The sequence below is a fragment of the Asterias rubens genome, chromosome 16, assembly GCF_902459465.1.
Source record: "Asterias rubens chromosome 16, eAstRub1.3, whole genome shotgun sequence".
Lineage (NCBI taxonomy): Eukaryota > Metazoa > Echinodermata > Asteroidea > Forcipulatida > Asteriidae > Asterias > Asterias rubens.
The window spans coordinates 3,811,472-3,835,494 of NC_047077.1; the positions used below are offsets into that span (position 1 = coordinate 3,811,472).

At 37.2% G+C, this 24,023-nt stretch overlaps 1 protein-coding gene across 1 annotated transcript; it reads left to right on the top strand.

Moving 5' to 3' along the window:
• The first annotated feature begins 58 nt into the window (after window positions 1–58).
• LOC117300771 (X-ray repair cross-complementing protein 5-like) lies at window positions 59–22,092 on the top strand. Its single transcript, XM_033784559.1, has 20 exons — window positions 59–270; window positions 2,662–2,775; window positions 3,313–3,493; window positions 4,741–4,912; window positions 5,939–6,127; window positions 7,238–7,352; window positions 8,543–8,681; window positions 9,372–9,484; window positions 10,243–10,443; window positions 11,385–11,475; window positions 11,818–11,878; window positions 12,526–12,601; window positions 13,133–13,326; window positions 14,497–14,593; window positions 16,226–16,298; window positions 16,822–16,934; window positions 17,623–17,719; window positions 18,475–18,542; window positions 20,281–20,349; window positions 21,325–22,092. The coding sequence occupies exons 1-20, from the start codon at window positions 253–255 to the stop codon at window positions 21,337–21,339; spliced, it is 2,196 nt and encodes a 731-aa protein (XP_033640450.1). The 5' UTR covers window positions 59–252; the 3' UTR covers window positions 21,340–22,092.
• Window positions 22,093–24,023: the final 1,931 nt, after the last annotated feature.

Consider the following 24,023-nt stretch of genomic DNA (forward strand, 5'->3'; position numbering starts at 1 on the left):
TTGAGGGCGCTGCACAAACTATTTATTTTGTTCGCGCGCGCGCGCTTGTTGGGACAGACCCGGACGTGTGTGCACATACGTATGTCGGTACGCAAATTTCAAACTTGCGCGGGTTTCTACTTTTGCGCCGAGCAGTTTTAGCAATGATAACGACATAACTGCATGCTGAAAACTGACGTTTTATAGCAAGTTCTGTACTTTGTTCCCTGCTTTGACTGATTTACCAATGTTGTGAACTGTGCATGCAGGATCATGGCTGGAAAAGACAAGGTAAAGTTATTACTTGTTTCATTTCCCCGGGCCGCCGCGAAAGGCACTGTGGGTCTGTGGCCGTGGGGGAGTTATTTATGGAGCTAGTAGTAGTACTAGTAGGACCTGGTGGTGGTGGGGTGACTGCTCTATATTCCGACATCCCTATGTTCCGACACCCCTATGTTCCGACACCCCTATGTTCCGACACCCTATGTTCCGACACCCCTATGTTCCGATACCCCTATGTTCCGAAACCCCTATGTTCCGACACCCCTATGTTCCGATAACTCAACCTATAATCCAACACCCCTATGTTCCGACACCCCTATATTCCCACACCCCTATGTTCCGACACCCCTATGTTCCGACACCCATTTATTCTGACAACCAAAACACCCCTATGTTCCGACACCCCTATGTTCCGACAACCTGCACCAACATTTTGTGTTAGCAATTTTTCAAGAAAAACGGTGCGAGTATAATTTATATGAAAAGTGTTATTCTGCAACTTTGGTTTAGTAAGAAGGGCTGAGTAAATGGGGGGGGGGGGGGGGGTAGGACTTGATTATTTGTTATTATTAATCAAATCAGTGAGGTGGTAATTACGATAAACCTTAATAATATTATAATAATGCATTTATAATGCGCCATCTATCTAGTGTACAAGACCCTATTCCGAGGCGCAGAACAAAAAAACAATACATACAACAAAAAAGAAATGTAGAACATAATACAAAATTATACAATGAATAATCTACTGTCAAGACATGTAACGAGCTAAGTGTAAGAGGATTTAAATAAATGAGTTTTAAGCAAGTTTTTAAACAATGGAAGAGAACTACAGCGCCTGATGTTATTAGGTAAAGCGTTCCAAAGTTTAGGAGCACAAGCGGAAAAGGAACGATCGCCATATGATGAGGATGTTCTAGGAATAGTTAAAAGGGACTTAGCAGAAGAACGAAGAGTGCGAGAGGGGGCATAAGGTACAAGGAGATTTGCAATATAAGACGGAGTCAAGCCGAACTGAGATTTAAATGCAATAAGTAGAATTTTGAACTGAATTCGTTGTCGAATGGGTAGCCAGTGAAGTTCCTGCAATATAGGTGTAATATGATCATGTTTTTTAGATTTTGTTAAAACACGAGCGGCAGCATTTTGTAAAAGTTGTAGTTTGTGGAGCTGGTGTTCGGTAACTCCGTATAATAGGGAATAACCATTGTCAAGGCGAGAAGTGACCAAAGAATGAATGATAGTAGCAGCAGTTTTATGTGATAAGGTTTTTCGAATGGTATTAACAGTTCTTAAGTACATGTAATAGTATGTCGATTGACAGATTCTGCTGACATGTTTATCCATGGATAGTGTGGTATCAAAAATAACTCTCAAATTACGCGCACAAGATGAGGCGTGAATAGAGGCACTGTCAACATGGATGTTATGATTAATGATTTTATGGCGTTGATGTTTGGGAGTTATAATGAGAAATTCAGTTTTATCATCATTTAGTTTTAGCTTGTTAATTGTCATCCACGACTTAATCTCAGATATGCAGGCTTCGGCACACTGGCGAGCCGATTCCTCACTATTGGGTTTGTTTAAATCAAATGGTAAATAGAGCTGTGTGTCATCTGCATAGGCATGTACCCGCAAGCCATGTTTACGAGCAATATTGGCAATTGGGCCAGCATAGATTGTAAAAAGCAACGGCCCCAGAACTGATCCTTGGGGCACGCCGTAAGGGAGTGGATCAAAGTCAGACAGGACACCAGCAATGTTCACTGACTGGGTCCTGTTACTGAGATATGATTGTAGCCACTTCAGAGCTGAGCCCTTGACACCAATTGATGCAAGGCGAGAATAAAGTACGTCATGGTCAATGGTGTCAAAAGCTGCAGAAAGATCAAGAAGAATAAGAAATACACCAAATTTATCATCCAGTTCACATAAAATATTATTTTGTACCCTCAATAAAGCTGTTTCTGTACTGTGGTATTTTCTGTAAGCTGATTGAAAGTGTTCATATAGGTTGTTAGAAGATTAAATGATCAATGAGCTGGCAACCTTCATACTGTCATACATATAAGGTTTATCGCAATTGAATTACCGCCTGACTGATTTTGCTTCCTGTTTTCGGGCCAAAAATAGCTTTTTCTTTGAATAGTCAATAGGACAAAATAAATGGATCTGGATGCAATATCAATTGATGCCCTAATTTCCTTCCTTAGAAATTAGATTTAGAAGGGTGCTGTGGAACAGTAGTAGCAAGATTCCATCTGGCCCATTAGCAACAATATAAATCTTATTTTGAACTAGCATCGATAAAAACAAAAAACCTTGTTTTTTGGCCTTATTAAATGATTCTTTGATTTGAATAATAAAAGTAAAAATTGTCTTTAATTTTTTTTTCAGGAAGCGATAGTGATGTTATTAGATGTTGGTCCATCCATGAATCAAGCACCACAAGGCCACACAACATCTTTGGAGACCGCTATTGAAATAATGACATTGATACTACAAAGAAAGGCAAGATATTCCTGAATTGTGATATACTCTCTGTTTATTTTAGGATCATAACAAACCAAGTTAAAACTGTTTTTTTTCATGGGTTATTGAACTCTGAGACAAGTCGTGATAACGCACAAGTACAGAGTCGATTGTCTGCAGGAAAACGCATTGTTGTGAAGCTTGCATTAATAACCAGTAGATGTGGTTACATCATCATCAGGTGTCAAATTACTAGAATTTTAGATCTTTGAAAATCAGTATCAAATCAACGATAAGAGACATTGGGTTGCCTTTTGCAGAATTATACAACAGTAATATAATAACAATAAATAATAAAGAATATTTGTAAGGCGCCAAAATCCACCAAATAAAGGTGCTTAAGGCGCACAAGAGTGAATCCTCGCACACTATTAAAGGAAAATCAGTCAAAGAACAACTACAGAATAGACATTAGGTGTTTGTGAACAAAAGCTGTTCCGTGTCTGTATTATGTATTGTGTGCATAGCCTTGCTTCTAATTTAAACCTTTCATTTGGTGTGATTTTACTCTTTCAGTTATTCGCTGAGTCCAAAGATGAAGTTGGACTTGTTCTGTTTGGTACAGAGGGAACTGCTAACCATTTGTCCGATGATGGATATGAAAAGATCACTGAAGCACGACCTGTAGCCCCTGTGAATTTAGACTTGATTAAACATATCAAGACCGACATCAAACCGGGACCACAGTCTGCTGATTGTATCCTTAATACATCTATAGGCAAATCCATTAAATCATTGACATGGTCTTAAAGGCAGTGGACACTATTGGTAATTACTCAAAATAATTGTCAGCATTAAAACTTACTTGGTAACGAGCAGTGGAGAGCTGTTGATAGTATTAAACATTGTGAGAAACGGCTTCCTCTGAAGTAACATAGTTTTTGAGAAAGAAGTAATTTTCCACGAATTTGATTTCGAGACCTCATAATTAGATTTTGAGGTCCCGAAATCAAGCATCTAAAAGCACACAACTTTTCTCGCAACTTCATTGACCAATTTTGTGCATATGTTGAGATACACCAAGTGAGAAGACTGGTCTTTGACAATTACCAAAGGTGTCCAGTGTCTTTAATAGAAAAGACCTTGACTCATTTCAAACATCATCCTAGGATTTGTTTCCAAATAATGATCTTACTTCTTGTAGCTCTACATACGGCTTCCGTTAGTTTTCGTTGCTATTGTTGTAAATACTGTGTAGAAATCAATGAGTTGACTTGAAGATTAGCTTACATAATGTTTGCAATCATTGTTGGGTTGAGGCAGGCCTCAACTTTTAGCTTCAAAGGGGCAAGCCCACTTGGCCTTAAAAGCTCCAAAAAAGAAAGGGGCACCAAGGCCAACTGAAAGGGCACACAGGCCATTTTCAAACCTTTATTTGTTGATTATTATGTTATACTTTCCACTGATTTCAAGATGGTGGTCAACTTTCCAACCCATATTTATTTCATTGTTGCTGTTTACATGCTCCATTGCCGTGCAATTGAATTGAGGACTCAAGAATGACTTGTATCTCCAAACTTGATTTGGAACTAACTGACGTTTTAGCCATACAACTAGTGATCCTTGCTAATAATTGTTGATATATTCTGTTTGAGAATGCTGTGGCTGTGTGGGCTCAACTCCCATATAAGTAGTTCGGCTGTAGATTGTTTTCTGCAGGAATCTGCTGAATCATAGAGTAAGGACAGAGAGAATGTACTGATTATTGTATTTTGATAGTGCTTGTGACACATAATTGTTGGCAACAATGGTTTGATGACCTGCTGGAGGCCTCAAGTTTTTTTTATTTGTTATTAAAAAATAATAAAAGAATTAATTAATTGGTACAACTTTTTACATAACCTCAATAATTTTTTTAAGCTAAATCCTCTTCTTTTGTTTTTAAAATGAATAACTTAGAGTTATTATAATTGTCTTGGTGAATTCCTTAATAAGTATTTGTAGATGTCGATGCACTTATTGTTGCAATGGATCTTTTGAAGATGTTAACACCTAATAAGAAGTTTACAAGTTTGCGTCTGCTACTTTTCTCTGATCTAGAAGGACAGTTCAGTGATGATAAACTACAAACAGTCATTGCTGGCCTAAAAAACATGAAAGTACAGGTGAATTTCATGTAAGTTACACACTCTCATCTTATAATGACATGTACAGTACATAATGCAGTAATTCCTCACCATACATACCAATTTAAGCCTGGTTCATACTTCCTGTGATTGCTTCGTGCGAAGCGAATTTCTCTGCTTCACAAAGGGAAATGGAGCATGTACCGCTTGTTGTGTCACATTTATTCGCTTTGCATTCGCAGGAAGTATGAACCGGGCTTAACAATGTGTGGGTCAGGTACTGTACCTTTCATTAATTAAATACCCCAGACAGATTTGCTACTACTATTGGTGGAGAGCACGTTCTGTGGATGTGTTTAATTGTGTGATATAAACATGGCTAAACGTGTTTAAACAATATGCGTGGTGTGCAAGCTTTACGCTTGATGCTAATTTACGCATAATGAAATAAATATACCGGTAATCAATGTTCAACTAAGTTCGCCCACACGTACGAGCGTCGCGTGCATTTCGATGCTTCGTGAAACAGAGTAGATCACAAGAACTGCCTGAAAATTTACACACAATTTTTGATAGATTTTCAAACATTTCTTTGCTTTTAAACAAAAAGGGCATTTACATGTTGAATGTGAATAAAAATGTAGTGAACAGTCTTGAACGTTAGTTTAAAACTTTAGAGGGCCATGGCCGTGCGATAATGAACCTTGCCTTTGGCTTGGTCCTTATCACACGGCGACCCTGCCAGTTTTAAACGAATGTTCTAGACCTTTAATAGACCCATTGTATATGGAGTCACTCGCAAAAGGGAGGCAGATCATTGGACAATAGCTGTTCTCTGTACGTAAAAACGTGCGCGTGATCCAGCGTACCTGTACAATTTGCGTTATGCAAGGGGGATCTACTGATCTTTTTACACAATACAGAATGCGCCTCAGAATGCGCGTAATTTGGGGTGTCAACTCTCTTTTGTTCATGTTTGTATACATCCAAAATGACACCCAAGATAGGCACATGTGAGTACGCTGGGCGTATTGCAAGGGGTCTATACCGCTCTTATATTTCCTTAATCTTTACAGTGGACCCAAGTTTGAGGATGAGGATGAGGAAGAGGGAGGAGATGATAATGGACCATCAACAAGTGATGGAAGGAGCACCAGTAGCAACAGGAGGACAGCAGACAAAGCTAAGACACCACAACAAAGAGCGGGAGAAGCTTTAATCAAACACATCTTAGATCAAGTGGATGGAGAACACTACTCATTCAAGTAGGTCAACAACGAACCATTTGATTATACATTATACAATTGTTGCACGCTGTGACGGGGTCCATGGCGTTTTGTACACCCGAGGGGGAAAATAGCACCCGAGGCAAAGCCAAGGGTGCCATTTCCCCCACTTTTTCCAAAAGCAAATATTTGAAATCTGACTGGATGGGGTCATCACAGTTTTGTCAATTGATCCTTCTTATTTTATTTTAAAGAAGTCAATAGTTTCATACAGCTTTATACGGAATACTCGTGGGTATGTTTTATTTATTTTCATTTAAAATTATGCCCGTGTTATACCTGTTTATGAGAGTTGTGTTTTCATTTAATCTTTTAAAAAGACTCTGCTAGGGTTGGGCGTCAGGCCACTTTGGCCCTTTTCACACCACAAAGTCAAACTAGGGTCCTTGGTCATGGGCGCCAGTTGTCTTGACCAAGGAAGGTTGTCAAACTTGAACAGGACCTTTCACACGGCACACAAACCAATGTCCCATGTCTCAAAAATTGTTTATTGTCCGTTTCACTGTTATCCACACAGCTATCATAAAATCGCTAATGTATGTGTTGGTAACCAATAATTTTCTGTGTCGTGAATTGGCCCCTTTAAAAAGATACTGTTTTGGTCATAACTATGATGAAGAATAACGTGTAGGTGTGATCTATGCTCGAGACATTCATTCCGACCACCAAATTCTAAGGACAGAAAAAAGAACAATTGTTAAAAAACTGGGGAGTGCAGATTCTTACCACTCAATGTTGTCATAATTCTGGCACGCATTCCTATTTTTTGGCCTGCTGAAGTTTTCTATAATCCACATTGTTCTTGACCATGAAACTTGCCAATCAAATGCTACTGTATCATCTCCATTATCATCTTGTTGTTCTGAATGGTCGACACAATTGGTTCACCAAGCAGGAAGCTCACAACAATTGTTGTAGTAGTCGTGTTGGCACATTTAACCGAGTTGTCGGTAGTTGAAAAACGATAGTCGTGACTTTGCTTAAAAAATCAAAAGTCACTTATAAAGCTACAAAAAGGAGGGCCAAATGCTTTGCCAAAGATGATATGAGACATGTGTACGTTAAAATTGATTTCTTGTCTTTTTGCAGTGAGACGTTGCCTCTTCTAAGCGTATTTGAAAAACGTGCAGTTAAGCAAACAGCTTGGAAGTGTATGCTTGAGATTGGCACTGATTTCAAAGTACCGGTTTGCGGATATGTGAAGGTACATGCATGATCATATTATTACTGCTTTAATGTTAAGTTATATCAGTGGTTAAATGGAACACATCCTTCTTACTTTTTTGCTCGAGATTTGTCTTCTTCCTCATCTTCTTCTATGCAACTCTGTTCTCCAGAATAAATCAAGATTGAAATTGAATTTGACATTGAAACTCATCAGACAGTTGAACCTCAGTATCAAGGTGGTAACATGATGATGACATGATGAAAAGAAAACCTCCTGAATTACATCTTGGGTTTCTACAGTCTGTGGTCATCGGAATGGTCTTTATTAACCCTTTTCGTGCTACGGGCGTAAACGTTTATTCTGCATATTTGCACCCAAAACAACATGTTATTTGTTTTGTATACAATCAAGCTTTCTTTTGACCTGTGACATCCATCTCGGAAGATTTTCGCAGTTTCTAACGTTGGAGATCAGAGTTTCAGGATGTTTTGGCCAACATAAACCGCATACATTTCAGTCACATACATTTTGTACATTACATTAACGGTACAGTTACTCCGATGAAAGCTCAGGGTAAATGTCACCGAAGACTGTTTTGATGTTTAGGCCATAGGTTAATTCGTCAAGGCAGTCGTCCTAAATGTCAGCACTGTTTTCCGCTAATAAAGACACACTTTTCAAACTCACAAGTGTGTTAACACCTGCTATTGGGAACCTTGCGTTTCTTATTTTGGTAACGGCTCTTATTGGTTTTGTACATAATTTCCAACTTGGGACCTACATGTACACCCAACCGGGGACCCAATTGTCCCCTTGTTATAAGTCCCTGCTTCGAATGTGTATTCCTACTCGCATAGCCCTTGAACTTTTAGCTCTGCAGCAATAATGGCATGGAATTTAGACATAGTTTGATTGAACAAAAAGGAAAAGACATTTTAATCGGGAACTTTTCAAATATCCAGTGTGATATCACCAAATTCGCAGTGACAACTTTGAAATTGTAAATTTTAACATTTTTTAATTACATTTGTTAATCAATTTTTCCGGATAGATAATATTGATAAGCCATACAAATGTGATTTCAATTTGAACTTTTCATTCAGTTCAAAGGGGAAAAGGTAAAATGTCATAAATTGATGCTATCATTGTTCTATGACATGAATCACCTTGTTTTTAGTATTTAAACATCGAATGAATTTCTTGTTTCTATTTTTATTTTTGGAAAGGTTAAAAAGAGTACCCAAAAATCTTGGAAAACCATGTATATGAAAGGAAAAGGAAAGGAATATACCCCGAAGACAATACGCTCCCAACATCTGAACAATGATGAAGAAACGGAGGTAGAGACTCAGGAGATAGTGGAAGGTAAGTAAACAATCATAAAGACATTCAGGTATCATATGAAAATACCCCTAAATGAACTCACAGTACATTTATAGATGTGGATACAGATGAGATACTTTTATCAGTATGAAGTTTATTTGTGTCTACCTATTCATTGTTTATGAAGGCCTACCCTTTGCTTATTTTCTGCATGCATTTCTTCATGTATTTCCACTTCACTGTTTCACTTAGTTACCTGTTCATGTTTGTTGTGTTGTCATTTAGCCTTCGAGAAAGACTCTGCTAGGGTCGAAACGTCAGGCCATTAACTATTTTTTGCATTTAGTCCATTCGGTTGGTAAATTGTAATAACAGCTAATTCTATTTTCTTATCTCTGTACTTTTAAACCATTGACTGATGAGCACTTGTTATGTGTTTGTATGGAATAGATCGATCCAGTAGGCTCCGCCCACGACGCACGTGTGAGCGAGAACAACTGTGGCTCTCCAATGCCTTTCTGCACAACTCTGCCGCGCGCGCCAAGATATGCACACGCATGTCGGACCTTATTTGGCGGACCTTCGTTGCGTTGTGATTGGTCAATATGCAATGGGGCGGAGCTTAGTGGATCGGTCTGTTGAACCCATACTGGTTGTGGCAGTGTGGCTTCTTTATTTGTGTAACTTCCCAATTTGAAGACACTTTTGCTTTTTCTTGTATTGCTTCTGCAGGGCATCGCTATGGTAATGACATTATACCAATTTCTGAAGAAGATAAAGTTAACATGGGGTACAAACCTCCCGGTAAACTGATGCAAGTGCTTGGCTTTACTAAACAAGAAAACGTGAGTATATAACCACGTAATGTAGTGTTGTTTAATTTCGTTTAAAGCCATTGGACACTTTTGTTAAACAGTATTTTCCAAAGGCCCACACTTCGTGTATCACAATTTATAAAATAACAAACCTGTGCAAATTTAGGCTCAATCTGTCATCGGAGTCGGGAGAAAATAACGGGGAAACCCACCCTTGTTTCCGCATGTTACACCGTGTCATGACATGTGTTTACAGTAAATCCGTAATTTCGTTATGGAGAATTGATAATTGTTTTAATGTTTTCTCAAAAAGTAAAGCATTTCATGGAATAATATTTCAAGAGAAGTCTTTCACCATTACCTTCTGTAAACCCTGTAAGTTATTTGTAAATCTGTGAACTTTTTTTTTTTTTGTTCCGAAAGTGTATAATGGCTTTATGGTTGTTAATTTTTCATCCAGTTGTTTGATTGTGGCAAATGCTGTGACAACTCTCATACGAGGTATTATACATTTGACACTATAAGTTATCACATATTTATCTTCAAGCAAACTTGGCGCATGACATAGGGTAGTGATATTAGCCGTGCAATATAGGTTTTTATCACCACTCCATTCTGCGAATCTGATTTAAGGATTAGCACATACTTGAAGATAAAATTTGTTATCGCATCTGCGTCCCATATCCAACTCGGCCTGGATATGAGACGCAGAAGCGCCATATTTTTCTTTATTCCACTTGCGCTTGTGTGATAACTTATAATGATTGATATTAATTTGCTGTACGCAGATCAAGTGGCATCAACAACTTGGTAACAGTGTTTACTGCTTCATAGCTGACCCTGGTGATCAGCATAGTAGTGTAGCAATGTCAGCTATCATTAATGCATTGTATGAGACCAACTCTGTAGCTATCGTCCGCAGAACCTACTCAGTGAGAAGTAACCCTCGTCTTGCCTGCCTCATTCCTCACATTAAGGCTAAATATGAGGTTGGTATTTTATCATAACCCAATTTATTTCCAAACAAATTGAATCTTACATATCTCATTTGTTAAATAAAATTCAGTCAGCTTCAAAAAAGGAGTAAAGCTCAATTTTAGAGTAATTTGACACTAAAATACAGATAGTTTGCATTTTTTTGGGCAGCAGTTATATGGAGATATAAAAACCTGTGTTTTTTCTAGGGTTTTAATTTTGCCATTTTGGCTGCACAGTACATGTAGCTATGTAGAGGAGAAAGACCATGCAGATAACTGGACATTTCTATTGGCTGTTGAATTTCCAGATAGTGTGTAACAATTTTGTTCACTTGCCGATTTTGCCCTATTGCCAGCACTGTGCAAAGTATTGAAAATCACAGAAGAAACTACGTTGGTTGTCAGCGGTGTGCCAATGGGCAGTGAAATGTTTGTTGCTCATTATTTAAGTATCAAGAATACATGTTTGTATCAAGAATAAATGATGCAAACATGTATTGCAAAGTGGATTGCAAATTTGCGATCCACTTTTTTAAAATTGCATAGCAAATCATCAAAATTGCGTCCAAAAAGTTTGATGTAAAAAAGGAGAAATTGTTCACTTATAATGCAACACACATAGATACTTGTCATTTTGTTTGAACATGTTCTGCATGTGCTCCAAAATGTAGTATTGGGTAGGCAGATCCAATATGCATAAATATTGGCTGCTTTGCAGTCTTGTTTAAAAAGAAAATAATTTTTTGTGGAGGCTGTTAAACTTATTGATGAAAACTTAGCTGGGTTAATTTTCATATGGTTACTAAGGGTCCTCGATCCCTTGAACTTAATCATTTGAACTTAAATGCAGGACTTGATTAATTACAGTATAATTTTTTTTTAAAGGAAATTTTAAATTAAGTTGTGATGTTCTTAATTTTATTCAGAAAATGTACTAATCCTATCCCATTTAGAGTTTGCTGTATGTCGAGCTGCCATTTATGGAAGATATTCGACAGTATACATTCTCATCTCTGAATGCAAATAAGAAGACCAAGTTAACCGGTGAGTTTACATTACTATACTGTATTATCTTCAAACGAGAATTGTTTGGGCCATCCGACTCTTTAGATCATGGTCCTTTAATGGCTGTTTGATGTGACACACTAACATGTGTAAAACTCAAGCTACAAAGTGTTTTGTAATCTCTAGCGGTTTTGGGCAGTCCAGTGAGTAAATGGCTGGGCGTTCTCAGGCGGTACAGTGACTATAAAGGGTTCAGGGCAATTTGTTTTGCTAGTTCACACGGCCGTTCCGTATATCCAAAGTTAATACACTCCAATCAGTGTACAGACTCTCTGGACACTGACTGCTTTATTTACTGCTACCTCGTTATTTCATTATTAGATGAGCAAGTTAGTGCTGTTGATGATCTTATTACAAGCATGGATCTGATGAAGGCAGATGTGTAAGTCACTTTTTATTTCATCTCAATCTTATAACAATAACATTTATTTGGGCAAAACATTCACAAGTACATGTACACGGGATACGATCCGTGTCATGTGGACCGACCGTTTCACACTACAACTTTTCAACATGGTGTTGAATCCGGATGAAACAAACAACACCTAATCAAATAAAGTATCATTTATAAATACCTCAAACAGTTTCGCTACTCCTATTGGTGGAGAGCGCGTCATGTGGGGGTGTTTAAACGGTTTATAATGACCAGCTGGAGCTGTTAAGAGCATGTTGTTTTCAGATACGTTTGTGCTGGTTAGCCCACAACCTTGTTCCCAGGAGTAATCAATCTCGCCAAGCCATTTAAGCCCATGAATACGAGGATGCATACACGCACGAATGCATATCCGAAAACTGTCTCAGTCATAAAAATGCAACACATGTGCAGAGCTCAAGGACGTCGGAAAATGGATAAGTTTTACAGCGTTTCATACTTTATCACGCCTTTATCGCACGGCCACGACCCTGCAAGGTTTTAAACGACAGTTTCAGAACTCGTCGCTACCCATTTATTCCCTTATAAAACTGTGACCAAAAACTAAATGTTTTTGAAAGACTTAGAAATAAAGTTTTCTGATATTTATTGAACAGAGACGAAGAAGGAGGCTGCCAAGAAGCTGTCAAACCTAAACTAAACTTCAATCCTTACTATCAGAGGTTATGTCAGGTAAGTAAACTAAAGATTACATTGTTAACGCCAAAAGCCAGTTTAAAAAACCTGTCTTTGCATTTCATCTTGATACAACCCCATTGGTATTAATAAAACATTCATAAATACCTCAGACAGTTTTGCTATTCCTATTGGTGGAGAGCAAGTCACGTGTGGGTGTTTCAACGGTTGATAATGACCAGCTGGAGCTCTGTTTATAACCGTATGTTTTCAGATACTACGTGCTAGTCTTGAAAGGTTGAAATGCAAAGAGTTGTTTTGTTACTCTCTCTCTCTTAATGTTTAAGTTGATGGCATTTAATAAGCATTAAGTTCAGCGGGTCCTGGGTGCGGGTGAGGAACCTTTTCTACCCAGTCCTCAATCCATGTGTAGACCGGAGCCCACGACGAACACAGCGGTGCAAATAATTTACTAACTGAGTCAGTTTTTCAGAGACTATTTATTTGTATTTATCTTTTTTCAAGTTTTGTTATAAAGTTATTATTTTGCATGTGGTAATGCAGCGTGATATTGTTGCTTGTTGACAGTGTTTAATGCATAGAGCTCTGAATCCTGACGACCCGTTGCCTCCTCTACCATCTGATGTTACGGCGTATCTACAACCTCCCACTGCAGTAGCTGCTCAATGCCAGTCAGAGGTCAACAAGATTAACAACTTATTCAAACTGGAACGAATAAAGAAACAGGATACAGCAACTGCAGATAGCATTTGGAAGGACAGGTACAAAACATAGTGTGTTAATACAAAAAGGTTTTTAAACACATCAAGGAATAAATAGAATGTTTGTTATGAATCATCTGAATGTCAACAATAGGAGACTTTTGGACGCTAGGTGGCAGCAGACTTACTAGGTAAATTTCCATTGTTTACATGGTTCTGAGCATGCGCATATAACCCAGAACAATGGATTTACCTGGTAAGTCTGCCGCCACCTAGCATTCCTAAAGTCCCCTTTTAACATTAAAATTACACGGTTTGGAGAAAATGATAACAGAAAGCTTACCTTAAAATATTATTTGCTGAAGTGCTACATTTTTTTAATAGATTATAGTACAACATTGTCACGAAAAAAAAATCAGCTTTAATATTTTAATGTACCATAAATACTCAAACTCGTAAAAACTAGGTGTGCTGAGTAAATCAGTCTGGTATCAATTCAATATTATAGCAATAAGCCATTATTTGCGAGTTCAATGACTTAATGGATAGCAAGATGCTGCTTAAATTTGAATTTCTGAGACTATGAAGATAGTTTCTTTGCCGGATCTGATCCACCATTTGCCTGATTCATCAACTCTTCTCGCAAGGTGGATTGAAATTGCAAGATCTTGAACCGGGTCTGATCCGGCAATTTTATGTTTAAACTAGCCCTTAATCCAAATTGCTGGATCTTGAGCCGGGTCTGATCCAACAATTTTGCGTTTACATTATTTGTAATCAACATTGCCAGATCTTGAACCAGGTCTGATCCACCTCTCTGGATCTAGTGTAAACGGGGTCCAGCTAGGCTAGGAAATCAAAGCTAAAACAAGAGAGATTGAACTGGGGAGTCAATAAGGGCCATATCAACTCTACAAAGAGGTTTCTTTCACTATCTGCATTATAAGCTGTGTATGTGGTTGCGGTGATTTCCATGTTTATTTCCCCATTTTTTATTAAAAGTGGCTTTAATTCCTGCCTAGCCAGGTACAAATTCACATCTCATAATGAATGATAAAAATGAGAATATTAAAAATAATGTTTAAGTGAACACTGCACATGTTCCCGGTTGTCGAGGAGCCTTTTGAAGATTGTCCGACTGCTTTGAGGAACCATGAAATAAATTGTGGATTGATTAGTGAATTAGTGTCTAGATAAACTAACAAGCTTGGTTTTTCTTCCTTCCCATAGTAACATTGATACAGAAGGTCCTTCAAGCAAAAGACCACGTCTTGACGATGGAGGAGACTTCAGTATGGCAGGCATGGCTAAAGGGGCCGTCACTAAGGTACAACAGGGACCACTCCCTTCTTATGGTTATATATTGTAATATTGTCTCCTGACGATGACTAGAGCAAGCTAGTCGAAACGTTGAGACCAATTTCAGAACTGACTCCGCGGCAGTACAGTTAATTACGATCCTATAAGCTAAAGTAGTAGTCCAGTCTAATTTCTATACCATCCGCCCTGGTAATAGTTAAAAGCAGGACAGTTCTTTTCAGAACTGAGAAGTCTCCCGAACCTCCGATTATCTACTCCACGGCAGTAGAATAAAGCAAGACAGTTCCCTAAGAACAACTCTACCTGGCAAGTAGATACACACATGGTGTTACCGCAAACCATATATACATTGATACCTCACCATGCAATGCCTCAAATCCTGATATTGTAATATTGCAACCGATACAATAGTCCCAAAATAACTCAATGAAAAGCAGCACAAGTTACATCGACAACTTAATTATGCATCACTTTGCAGCATCACATTTTCATAAATACCTCAGAAAGTTTTGCTATTCCTATCGGTGGATAGCGCGTCACATGGGTGTGTATAAACCTTTGTTTATTACCTGTAAAGAGTGTTAATTCATGGGCGTGACACGCGACCTTGCACCTGTTTCTATAAAACAGTTTCTTCATTCCTATTGGTCGAGAGCAACAGCTGAAACAGTTGTGCCACATCACGCGATACGTGCGACGCGCACAGCGTTCCTTTATAAGGAGTTGTTTACCCGAGGGTCGCGGAGGGCTTTACCATTTCATAGCTGGAGGGGTGTTGTGTTGAAAGAAATCATTTAACAATTAAAATTTTTGCATTTATTTTACTTTTTGACCAAGAAGTGATGATGTTTTTGCCCGAAAAGGTATTTATGAATGGGAATCAAAGTGTGTTGAATCGATTTTCAACTAGTGGTTCTTTATAATTTACCTCAACTTCGTCTCGGTAAAATTATCAAGAACCAGGCCTTGTCGGGATTAAACCAATATTTAAGTGTTGATGCAACTCAAAAATCTTGCATATTTGTAGGTAGGTATGAAAATCTGCGCCACCAATTATTATAAAAGTAGCTCATGACAACAATACACAATGGAATGTCTAGACATGTTAACACCACCATTTAAAAAAAATAATATTATCAGACTTTGGCGTGCGTCTCAATGAATCTTTCTATACACGCCTTCTGGCATTCACTGGTTAAAATGCTAGCTGGTTCATGAAAGATGTTCAAAGAGTTGTAATTGAACATTCATAAATACTCCAGACAGTTTTGTTTTTTCCTATTGGTGGAGAGCGCGTCACGTGGGGTGTTTAAGCGGCTGATGAAGACACAGCTAGAGCTGTTTAAGACTGACTGGCTTCGTGTTTTTGGCACACAAGCTCATGCCGGTTTTAAACCTACATAATCATTATTACAAAGTCCATGTAAATGTAATGCAGCTAAACATGCAACTTTGTGGGGTGCAGTGTTATAGCTAGCCAGAGATCTCAAGCCAAGTATTGTTTATGTAACAAACTTTATTTGTTGATCCTGTAAAGGTTTGAGCAAACACTGAGAAGTTCCTGTTTCTAAAAAGAGTTAAAATCAAGCATTTAATGCAGCTATATTGAGCTGTATACTCTGTATCCTTTTTGTTTTAGATTGGTACTGTAGATCCTATTGGTGATTTTAAGGCCATGATCAGCCAGAAGGATGAACATCATGTCAAACAAGGTAAGAATGGCTTTTAAGACTCAATGTGACTAGAAAATTCTCCTGAAGTAATTTTTCACGAATTTGGTCTCATAATCAAGCATAAAAGCACACAACTTCTTGTGACAAGAGTTTTTTTCTTTCTTGATATCTCGCAACTCCGACGACCAATTGAGCTCTAGTTTTCAAAAGTTTGTTATTTTATGCATATGTTGAGATGCACCAAGTGACAATTACCATTAGTGTCCAGTGTCTTTAAGGAACCTGGGAATAGGAGTTCTGTAACTAGTTCAATGTGGCTTTTCCCAACGTTTTACAGTACCACCCACCATCCAGTACCACCCAAAATATGTTGATATTTTTAAATACTTTCTGAAACGCAGCATCTTTTGTTAAAATGGCTAATGTTATGTTGTAGCAAATGTTTAAAGGAATGGGTAGTCAATTTTGATTAGGGAGAAATACCTAAAGTTAACAAACACAAATTAATCTGAAACAGTTGCTTGCATGAGATCTTGTAACGTATTGTGTGTTTTTATTGCAGCTTCAGATCAAATGCAGGATGGCATTAGCAAGTTGATTCATGATTCATTTGGTTCCCAATTCTACAGTAAAGCAATGGATTGCCTCAAAGTGTTTAGGCAAGAGTTAATCAAGGTATACAGTTTGATATGCTTCTTCAATTCATAAATACACACAAATCACTGCATCGGGTTAATAGCAATTCAATTCAGACTTTTGTTTGGTTCACTTTAATTCCAACTTGTACCATTGGAAAGCAAACTAAGCTGAAAGAAAGAATGTCAGTTTGGCACTGTACACTTTTACTCACAATAATTTTTAGCATAGAAACTTACTTGGTAACAGTAAATGGAGAGCTGTTGATAGTATAAAACATTGTGAGAAACGGCTCCTTAGTTTTTGAGAAAGAAGTAATTTCTCACTAAAACATTTGATTCAAATTTGAGGCTCAAGCATCTGAAAGCACACAACTTGTGTTTTTTCTTCCATTATTCTCTCGCAACTCTAGACGACCAGTTGAGTTCAAATTTTCACAGGTTTGTTATTTTATGCATACATTGTTGAGATAATCAAGTGAGAAGACCGGTCTTGACAGTTACCAAAGGTGTCCAGTGCCTTTAACTGGATTTTCTAGATTTATTTATTTATTTATTTATTTATTTATTTATTTATTTATTTTATTTTAAATATGTATTATTTCCTTTTTTTCTCTTTTTTTTGGTGGGGGAGATGGGGGCATTGAACAATAATAGATTTTTGTTTATTTTTGAATGAATCCAGATCAGCTCTTACTGAAAGTGGATAAATATTTGTTATCTTTCAGCTCCAAAAACCTTGTGTTTTTAATGATTATATGAGAAGACTCAAAGATGAATTGAAAGAAAACAGCAAAATGGATTTCTTTGAGTTAATTCAGTCAGGTAAGATCTTCAAGAAATTAAGTCTATTGTAATAATGTGTTTATTTCAAATATCTCTGATGGACACAAATTTGGTTCATTAATATTTGTAATGCCTTTTATTGTGATATTTTATTTCTTGAGATAGGTTCATGGTAGATTTGTTTTTTTAACCGATTATCAATGAGACCTTAAACTTTGGATTGTCAATTTAAAGTATTGGACTTAAAACGGTTACCACCACAAATTGTTAACTTACCAATAATAAGTCAAGTTTGAAAAGTCGGTAACTTACCGGGCTGCGGTAACTTAACAGTGTTAACTAATAACAGGGACAAGAAGTCCAATGCGAACGCACCACTCCGGTAACTCAACAATACTGTCACTTGACTTCTATCTTAAAGGTCTGCTGATGTTCAAACCACCAAGTGCAATACGCGCTGCCCCAAATATGCAGGATTAAAGCATAGCTACGTTTCCACTGAGTATGCAGCGTGCGTAGCCTAAGCATGAGTCGGAGCCCATACCGACAAGGAAGGCCCCTGTTAAGTTATCAAACACAAATTAATCCAAGTGCGAACCGCTAATTACTTACCAGGTCAGTAAGTTACCAGACCCAAAAGTCCAATGCAAACGGGGCTTATGTCGGCCCTTTTACTCAAAACAATTTGTCTACTTTTTTCCACGGACCAAATATCATGCCTGATTTATTGACCATAGTAGTCTGTGCAGTTCCTCTTAAGTTCTTATCCTTATTTGTTTTTGTTTCATGTGCAGAAAGGATCAAGTTGATTGATGCTTCAGAGAGCAGTCAGAGTAAAGTGTCTATTGCAGAAGCTGCCAAGGTTAGTATTTGTACTTCATGTGAACTGGGACGGACTTTTTGACTTGTTATTAGAAATGCTGAGGATTATTATGAAAGATGTTCTAAAAGTTGTCAGTAGCTATCTTGAGGTGTCTTCATAATGACATTTGAGTGGATTTACTCATTTCAGTGTCTTTCCCATCAATTCATGACGAATTGTCTGTACTTGATGTTATGTATCAATCTCCTGCAATTTCTTAAAGGCAGTGGACACTATTGGTTAGTACTCAAAATAATTATTAGCATAAAACCTTACTTGGTAACGAGTAATGGGGAGAGGTTGATAGTATAAAACATTGTGAGAAAGGGCTCCCTCTGAAGTAACGTAGTTTTCGAGAAAGAAGTAATTTTCCCCGATTTTGATTTTGAGACCTCAGAATTAGATTTTGAGGTCTAAAAATCAAGCATCTGAAATCACACAACTTTGTGTGACAAGGGTGTTTTTTCTTTCATTATTATCCCGCAACTTCGACGACAATTGAGCTCAAATTGTCACAGGTTTGTTATTTTATGCAAACGTTGAGATACACCAACTGAGAAGACTGGTCTTTGAGAATTACCAATAGTGTCCAGTGTCTTTAAACACTGAGTGTAAGGCAAACAATATTACCTGAATCAATTTTATGGACAAGTTTGCCATACAGAACCTGCATCATTAAGATGAACCCAGGGGTGCATTTTGGTCGTTGTAACCAAAAACTGTTTCGGTTGAGTTGCCTATTGGTTTAAGCACTGGCCAATAACTGAAACAGTTACTGGTTACGACAGCCAAAACGCACCCTTGCTCTCCATAAAAGCTGATTGTTTTGCAGGGTCATATGGTATTTTGTCAGCTTGTGTATACCTGTGTGTCTGTTTTGTCTCTCAAATAGGGAATACTTTGGTACACTACTAGTACACTACTAGTATTCGGCGTCATACTTCACAAAAGCGAGATGTCGTTTGTCTGTCAATAGGTTAGGGCACAAAAGCATTTTGCTTAACCTTACACCTAAATGTTGTCTTTAAATTACTACTTGTTTATTTTTTTGAAGTATTGTGTACCTAATCATACCTCATACTATATTGCTTGTTTTAATTTTGACATAAATGTATGCTATTGTATTATTGTTTTGTATGACAGCATTGAAATAAATGTACTGAATACTGTATTGATCGGCCTGTCCCATTGGCAGTCAAGCTGAGCATTCTCTGGCTTCTATTGCTATGGGTTGTGTATAGAACAAGTAAAGAAAGGTTAATATATAAATTTGTAACACCCCAAAATATGGCTGGAGTAGGTCTTAAACCCACAACCGCTTAAATACCATATGAGTGCTATACCAACAGAGCTAATCAACCCTTAAAGTGGGTGACAGATTCAGTGAATGGTTCAGGAAAAAGAAATTTTAATCAGGAATTACTTGATACAATTGAGTCAGAAATTAGTCAAGAAAGGTCAGGTCAGGTGTTTGTCCAATAGGTCAGATTTAGATAAATTGAAGAAAGGCTAGACGAAGAAAGTCAGTCCAAAAACGCCAGATAGTAAAACATGATTTAGGTCTAGTAACAGCCCCCCAAAAACAGTTCAGAAAGTGACTTGCAGATCAAATAGATCAAATATTGCAAAGGCAAGACTGGGTTCAGGACAAGTCTAGTCAAATATTTTGGTAGCTAGCTTTCATTGATTTGATTTGGTTTGTGACATTTAATGTATGTTTTTCCTTAATTTGTAATAGTACCTTGAAGTTGATTCCAAAGATGAAGTGATTTCTACAGAGGAGCAGGACGAAGATGCAGATGATCTGGTAAGACTAATAAGAACCAATCAATGCTATACATTGATTCATTACTTTTCTTGCATCCCTTTGTACCTGTATGTGACTCTTCAGGTTTGTAGCTACAATCTTGTGAGCATTTGTAACTTCTGGGAGGAAAGTCATAAAAAAAATTAGGTTTTTGTAATAGGGTCAGGTAAAATGGCTTAAAGGATTTGGGTACTTATTCAAAATGTTTGAAGATAATGATAGTAGAAAGCTTCCCTTCAAATATTACATACTGAGGTTCTGTGTTTTTTGAGAAATGAGTAAAAAGGAAACAAAATAATTTTCGTCTCACATGATATCATCAGATGAAAATTATTTTAGTATGTAAAATCCCATTAACCAGTTATGGTATTATACCATTATCATATGTAGCATAACTGGTTAATACGTTTTTTACATGCTAAAACTGAGATGAAAATTATTTGTTTTGCTAATTTCTCAAAAACTACAGCACCTCAGCAAGTAAAATTTCGAGGGAAGCTTTCTACTATCATAATCTTCAAACTGTGTGTTTAATGTTAATCTGTGGGCATTGTGTTTTGTGTCAGAAAAAAAGTACATATTTATACCCTTTAATCTTATACAATGTTAATATCAACAAAATGTCTACTGGTTGCAGCCATTGCTCCAGAATTGGTTTTAAAGCACACTATATTTTGGAATTGTTTCCAAAACTACCAGGAAATGGCTGAGGAGTGACAGTATACACAAAAGATACAAAACATATCATATTTTATCATGCAGTCATTCACTGTTTAGACCTCAGCAGTAGTTGGATGTGTGACATGCTATAACTGGTTGCTGTGATAGGCAGGACACATGTTGGCTCTGGTTCCTCTTAACCCACATCTTTCCTTTTTATAAGTCATTGTAAAGTTTGACTTCTTTAGCTGTGATGTACTAAAGAAAACAGTAGAGCAAGATTATTGTAGTAATGATATTTTGGTTTTTTTACAGTTGGGAATGATGTAGCCAAACAGTCTTGATGATGTCTACTTACATTGTTGGCTGCAAGGGAATAGACTCTGGACAGTAGCAATGTATGACAACACTGCTGCTGCTACGATTGGTCAAGTTAGGTTTCTATTATGTAAGGTTAGCTAGAATATCTGCATTTCACTCTAGACAACTGTAACCAAGATTCAACCAAATTCTTTGACTTGATTTGATTTGATTTGATAGAAAGAAGATTTGAGGCTCTGTAGACAACCATAACAATGACATTACATATTTACAAAAGAGCAAACTAAGCTTAGTATAAGCATGGAGGAAGGAAGAGAAGGAGCTCGAACGAAGGGACTTTAAAAGTCGAACCTGTGGTACCGCAGTCGTTAAACGACACCTCGTAAACACCCACATACCTTATACAGACAATGGGCGACCTGGCGTATGTGAGTTTGCGGAAGAAGTTAATGGAAGAACTTGAAATTTGAACTTGAGTTTTGGTGGCAAATTTCATTTTTATTTGTTATACCTTTTTAGCACACGATGTTACACTGCAAAAATTTATAAATTCCTTTATAAATTAAACAAGCTTTCTTTTCATCCAATGTGGTACATCATGTGTTATGTTTAAAATATGTTGGGTTTAATCCTTTGTCATAATTAAAAAGTGAAATGCGTGTTATTTACTAGGTTGTGAGTGCTAAAGGATTAAAGTCACTGGACACTATTGGTAATTGTCAAAGACCAGTCTTCTCACTTGAAATAGCAAACCAGTGAAATTTGAGCTCAATTGGTCGACGAAGTTGCGAGATAATAATGAATGAAAAAACTTGTCACACGAAGTTGTGTGCTTTCAGATGCTTGATTTAAAAACCTCAAAATCTTATTCTGAGGTCTTGAAATCAAATTCGTGGAAAGTTACTTCTTTCTCAAAAACTATGTTACTTCAGAGAGAGCCGTTTCTTACAATGTGTTTTACTATCAACAGCTCCCCATTACTTGTTACCAAATAAGGTTTTATGCTAATCATTATTTTGAGTAGTTACAAATAGTGTCCACTGCCTATAAATGAAAACAAATCCAAACTTGCAACCAACACTCCTTAAACGCAGCACAAAAAATGACAAGATTTGTTACTGTACGTAGAAATCCTTAGATAAGTTACGTTGTGGTTATTTTGATGCATTACAACTAAGATTTATTTTTGTATAGGATTCAATTACCTTTCAAATGATTTGAACAGTTGCTTTGATTCAACTACCATAATGAAGCTTAGAGGTTGAAAACATGAGACAGATCATCTAAAACGAGGAAACCCCTTTGTATGATGGTAAGGGATTAAAAACATACTATTGAAAATAATAACTAATGCCTCTAAAACATACAGATAACTTCTATACCACAAACTTTTTGAAATATCCTTTCAAATCATGGTAATCTGTGTGTAAAGACACCCACAACTTTGTTGTGAAAGTAAGAACGGTCCGTAGGATTTGAAACTTTGCATGGTGGAAATACAATATAAAAAGGTTTCAGTACCACCATGTAATGACTATCTCTAATGAGTTGTGGTGGTTCTGAAAAGAACCGTTGGTTTCAACTCGACGTTTCGATCAGTATGCTCTCCCGCCTCCACAGTACTTAAGCAGCATGCAGCATCAGAGTCCAGCTTTCTTCAGAAGACGATCAGAGCATACTGATCGAAACGTCGAGTTGAAACCAACGGTTCGTTTCAGAACCACCCCAACTCACTAGAGATAGTCACTACATGGTGTTACCGCAAACCTTTCTGTATATAAGAACGGTCCATTACTGTGTGCATTGTGTGGAAATTAATTTTATAACATATCTGTACACAACCATAACAATTATACTTACTGTGTGTTGTGTTTTTATTGTGTTATTTGGGATGGGACTTCCGACCTTTGAAACTTTGGAGAGGAAAAAACCTTGTATTCTTTTGGGTACTTGGAAATCAAGCTCAACCTGGTGTGTTAAAAGCGCATGTGTAAAACACAAGATGTAAGCTGCCTAACTTCTTGGTTGAGGGCAATTTGAGGACTACAGGGTCAAACTCTGAAATAAATACTTAATATTACATTATGTATGGAGTTATAAACACTATTGCATGGACTTGTGCATAGTTTCTGTTTTGTCTGTAAGCTTTACAATAATTAATCTCACTGTAATCAAAGTATGCTCATGATCGAGGGACGATAGCAACAGTTAGGAGTTTTTACTCAATAGCTGAAACGGTTTTTGTTTTTGTAGATATTATTATTATGTTTTGTATGACTTTGTATGTTTTCATTTTCTTTCTTCCAAATATCATCATTGCAAATCTTAAGTGGATATGCTGTAATTTGAACACAAATTTTAAGCCAAATATTATTGAGCAGTTGATGCAGGAAACTGTTTAAAAATCACATATATTTCATGTTACATTGGCACTGTGCTGTTAAGACTTTCCCCCTGCATTTTCATGCACAAGGTATAGGGCCTACCATGTATTTGAAACTATATGTAAATAAGGAAAGAATAATAAACCATATCAGAACAAAAGGTTAACCAATTCTATGTAACCATGTGGTATGTCTACGGATCTATAATAAAATATTCAATACCCCCTTTGGTGGCTTTGTTCACTCCCTAATTGACGAGCATAACTTGGAGAATGTTTGAAATATTTGTCTGAGGGGAATTTAGTCTTG

What these genes read in the sequence shown, in the direction of transcription:
- LOC117300771 (XM_033784559.1), top strand. An exon ending in GCTTTACTAAACAAGAAAAC is followed by an intron (nt 9,485 to 10,242) that starts GTGAGTATATAA and finishes TGCTGTACGCAG; the next exon opens with ATCAAGTGGCATCAACAACT. An exon ending in TTAGGCAAGAGTTAATCAAG is followed by an intron (nt 16,935 to 17,622) that starts GTATACAGTTTG and finishes GTTATCTTTCAG; the next exon opens with CTCCAAAAACCTTGTGTTTT.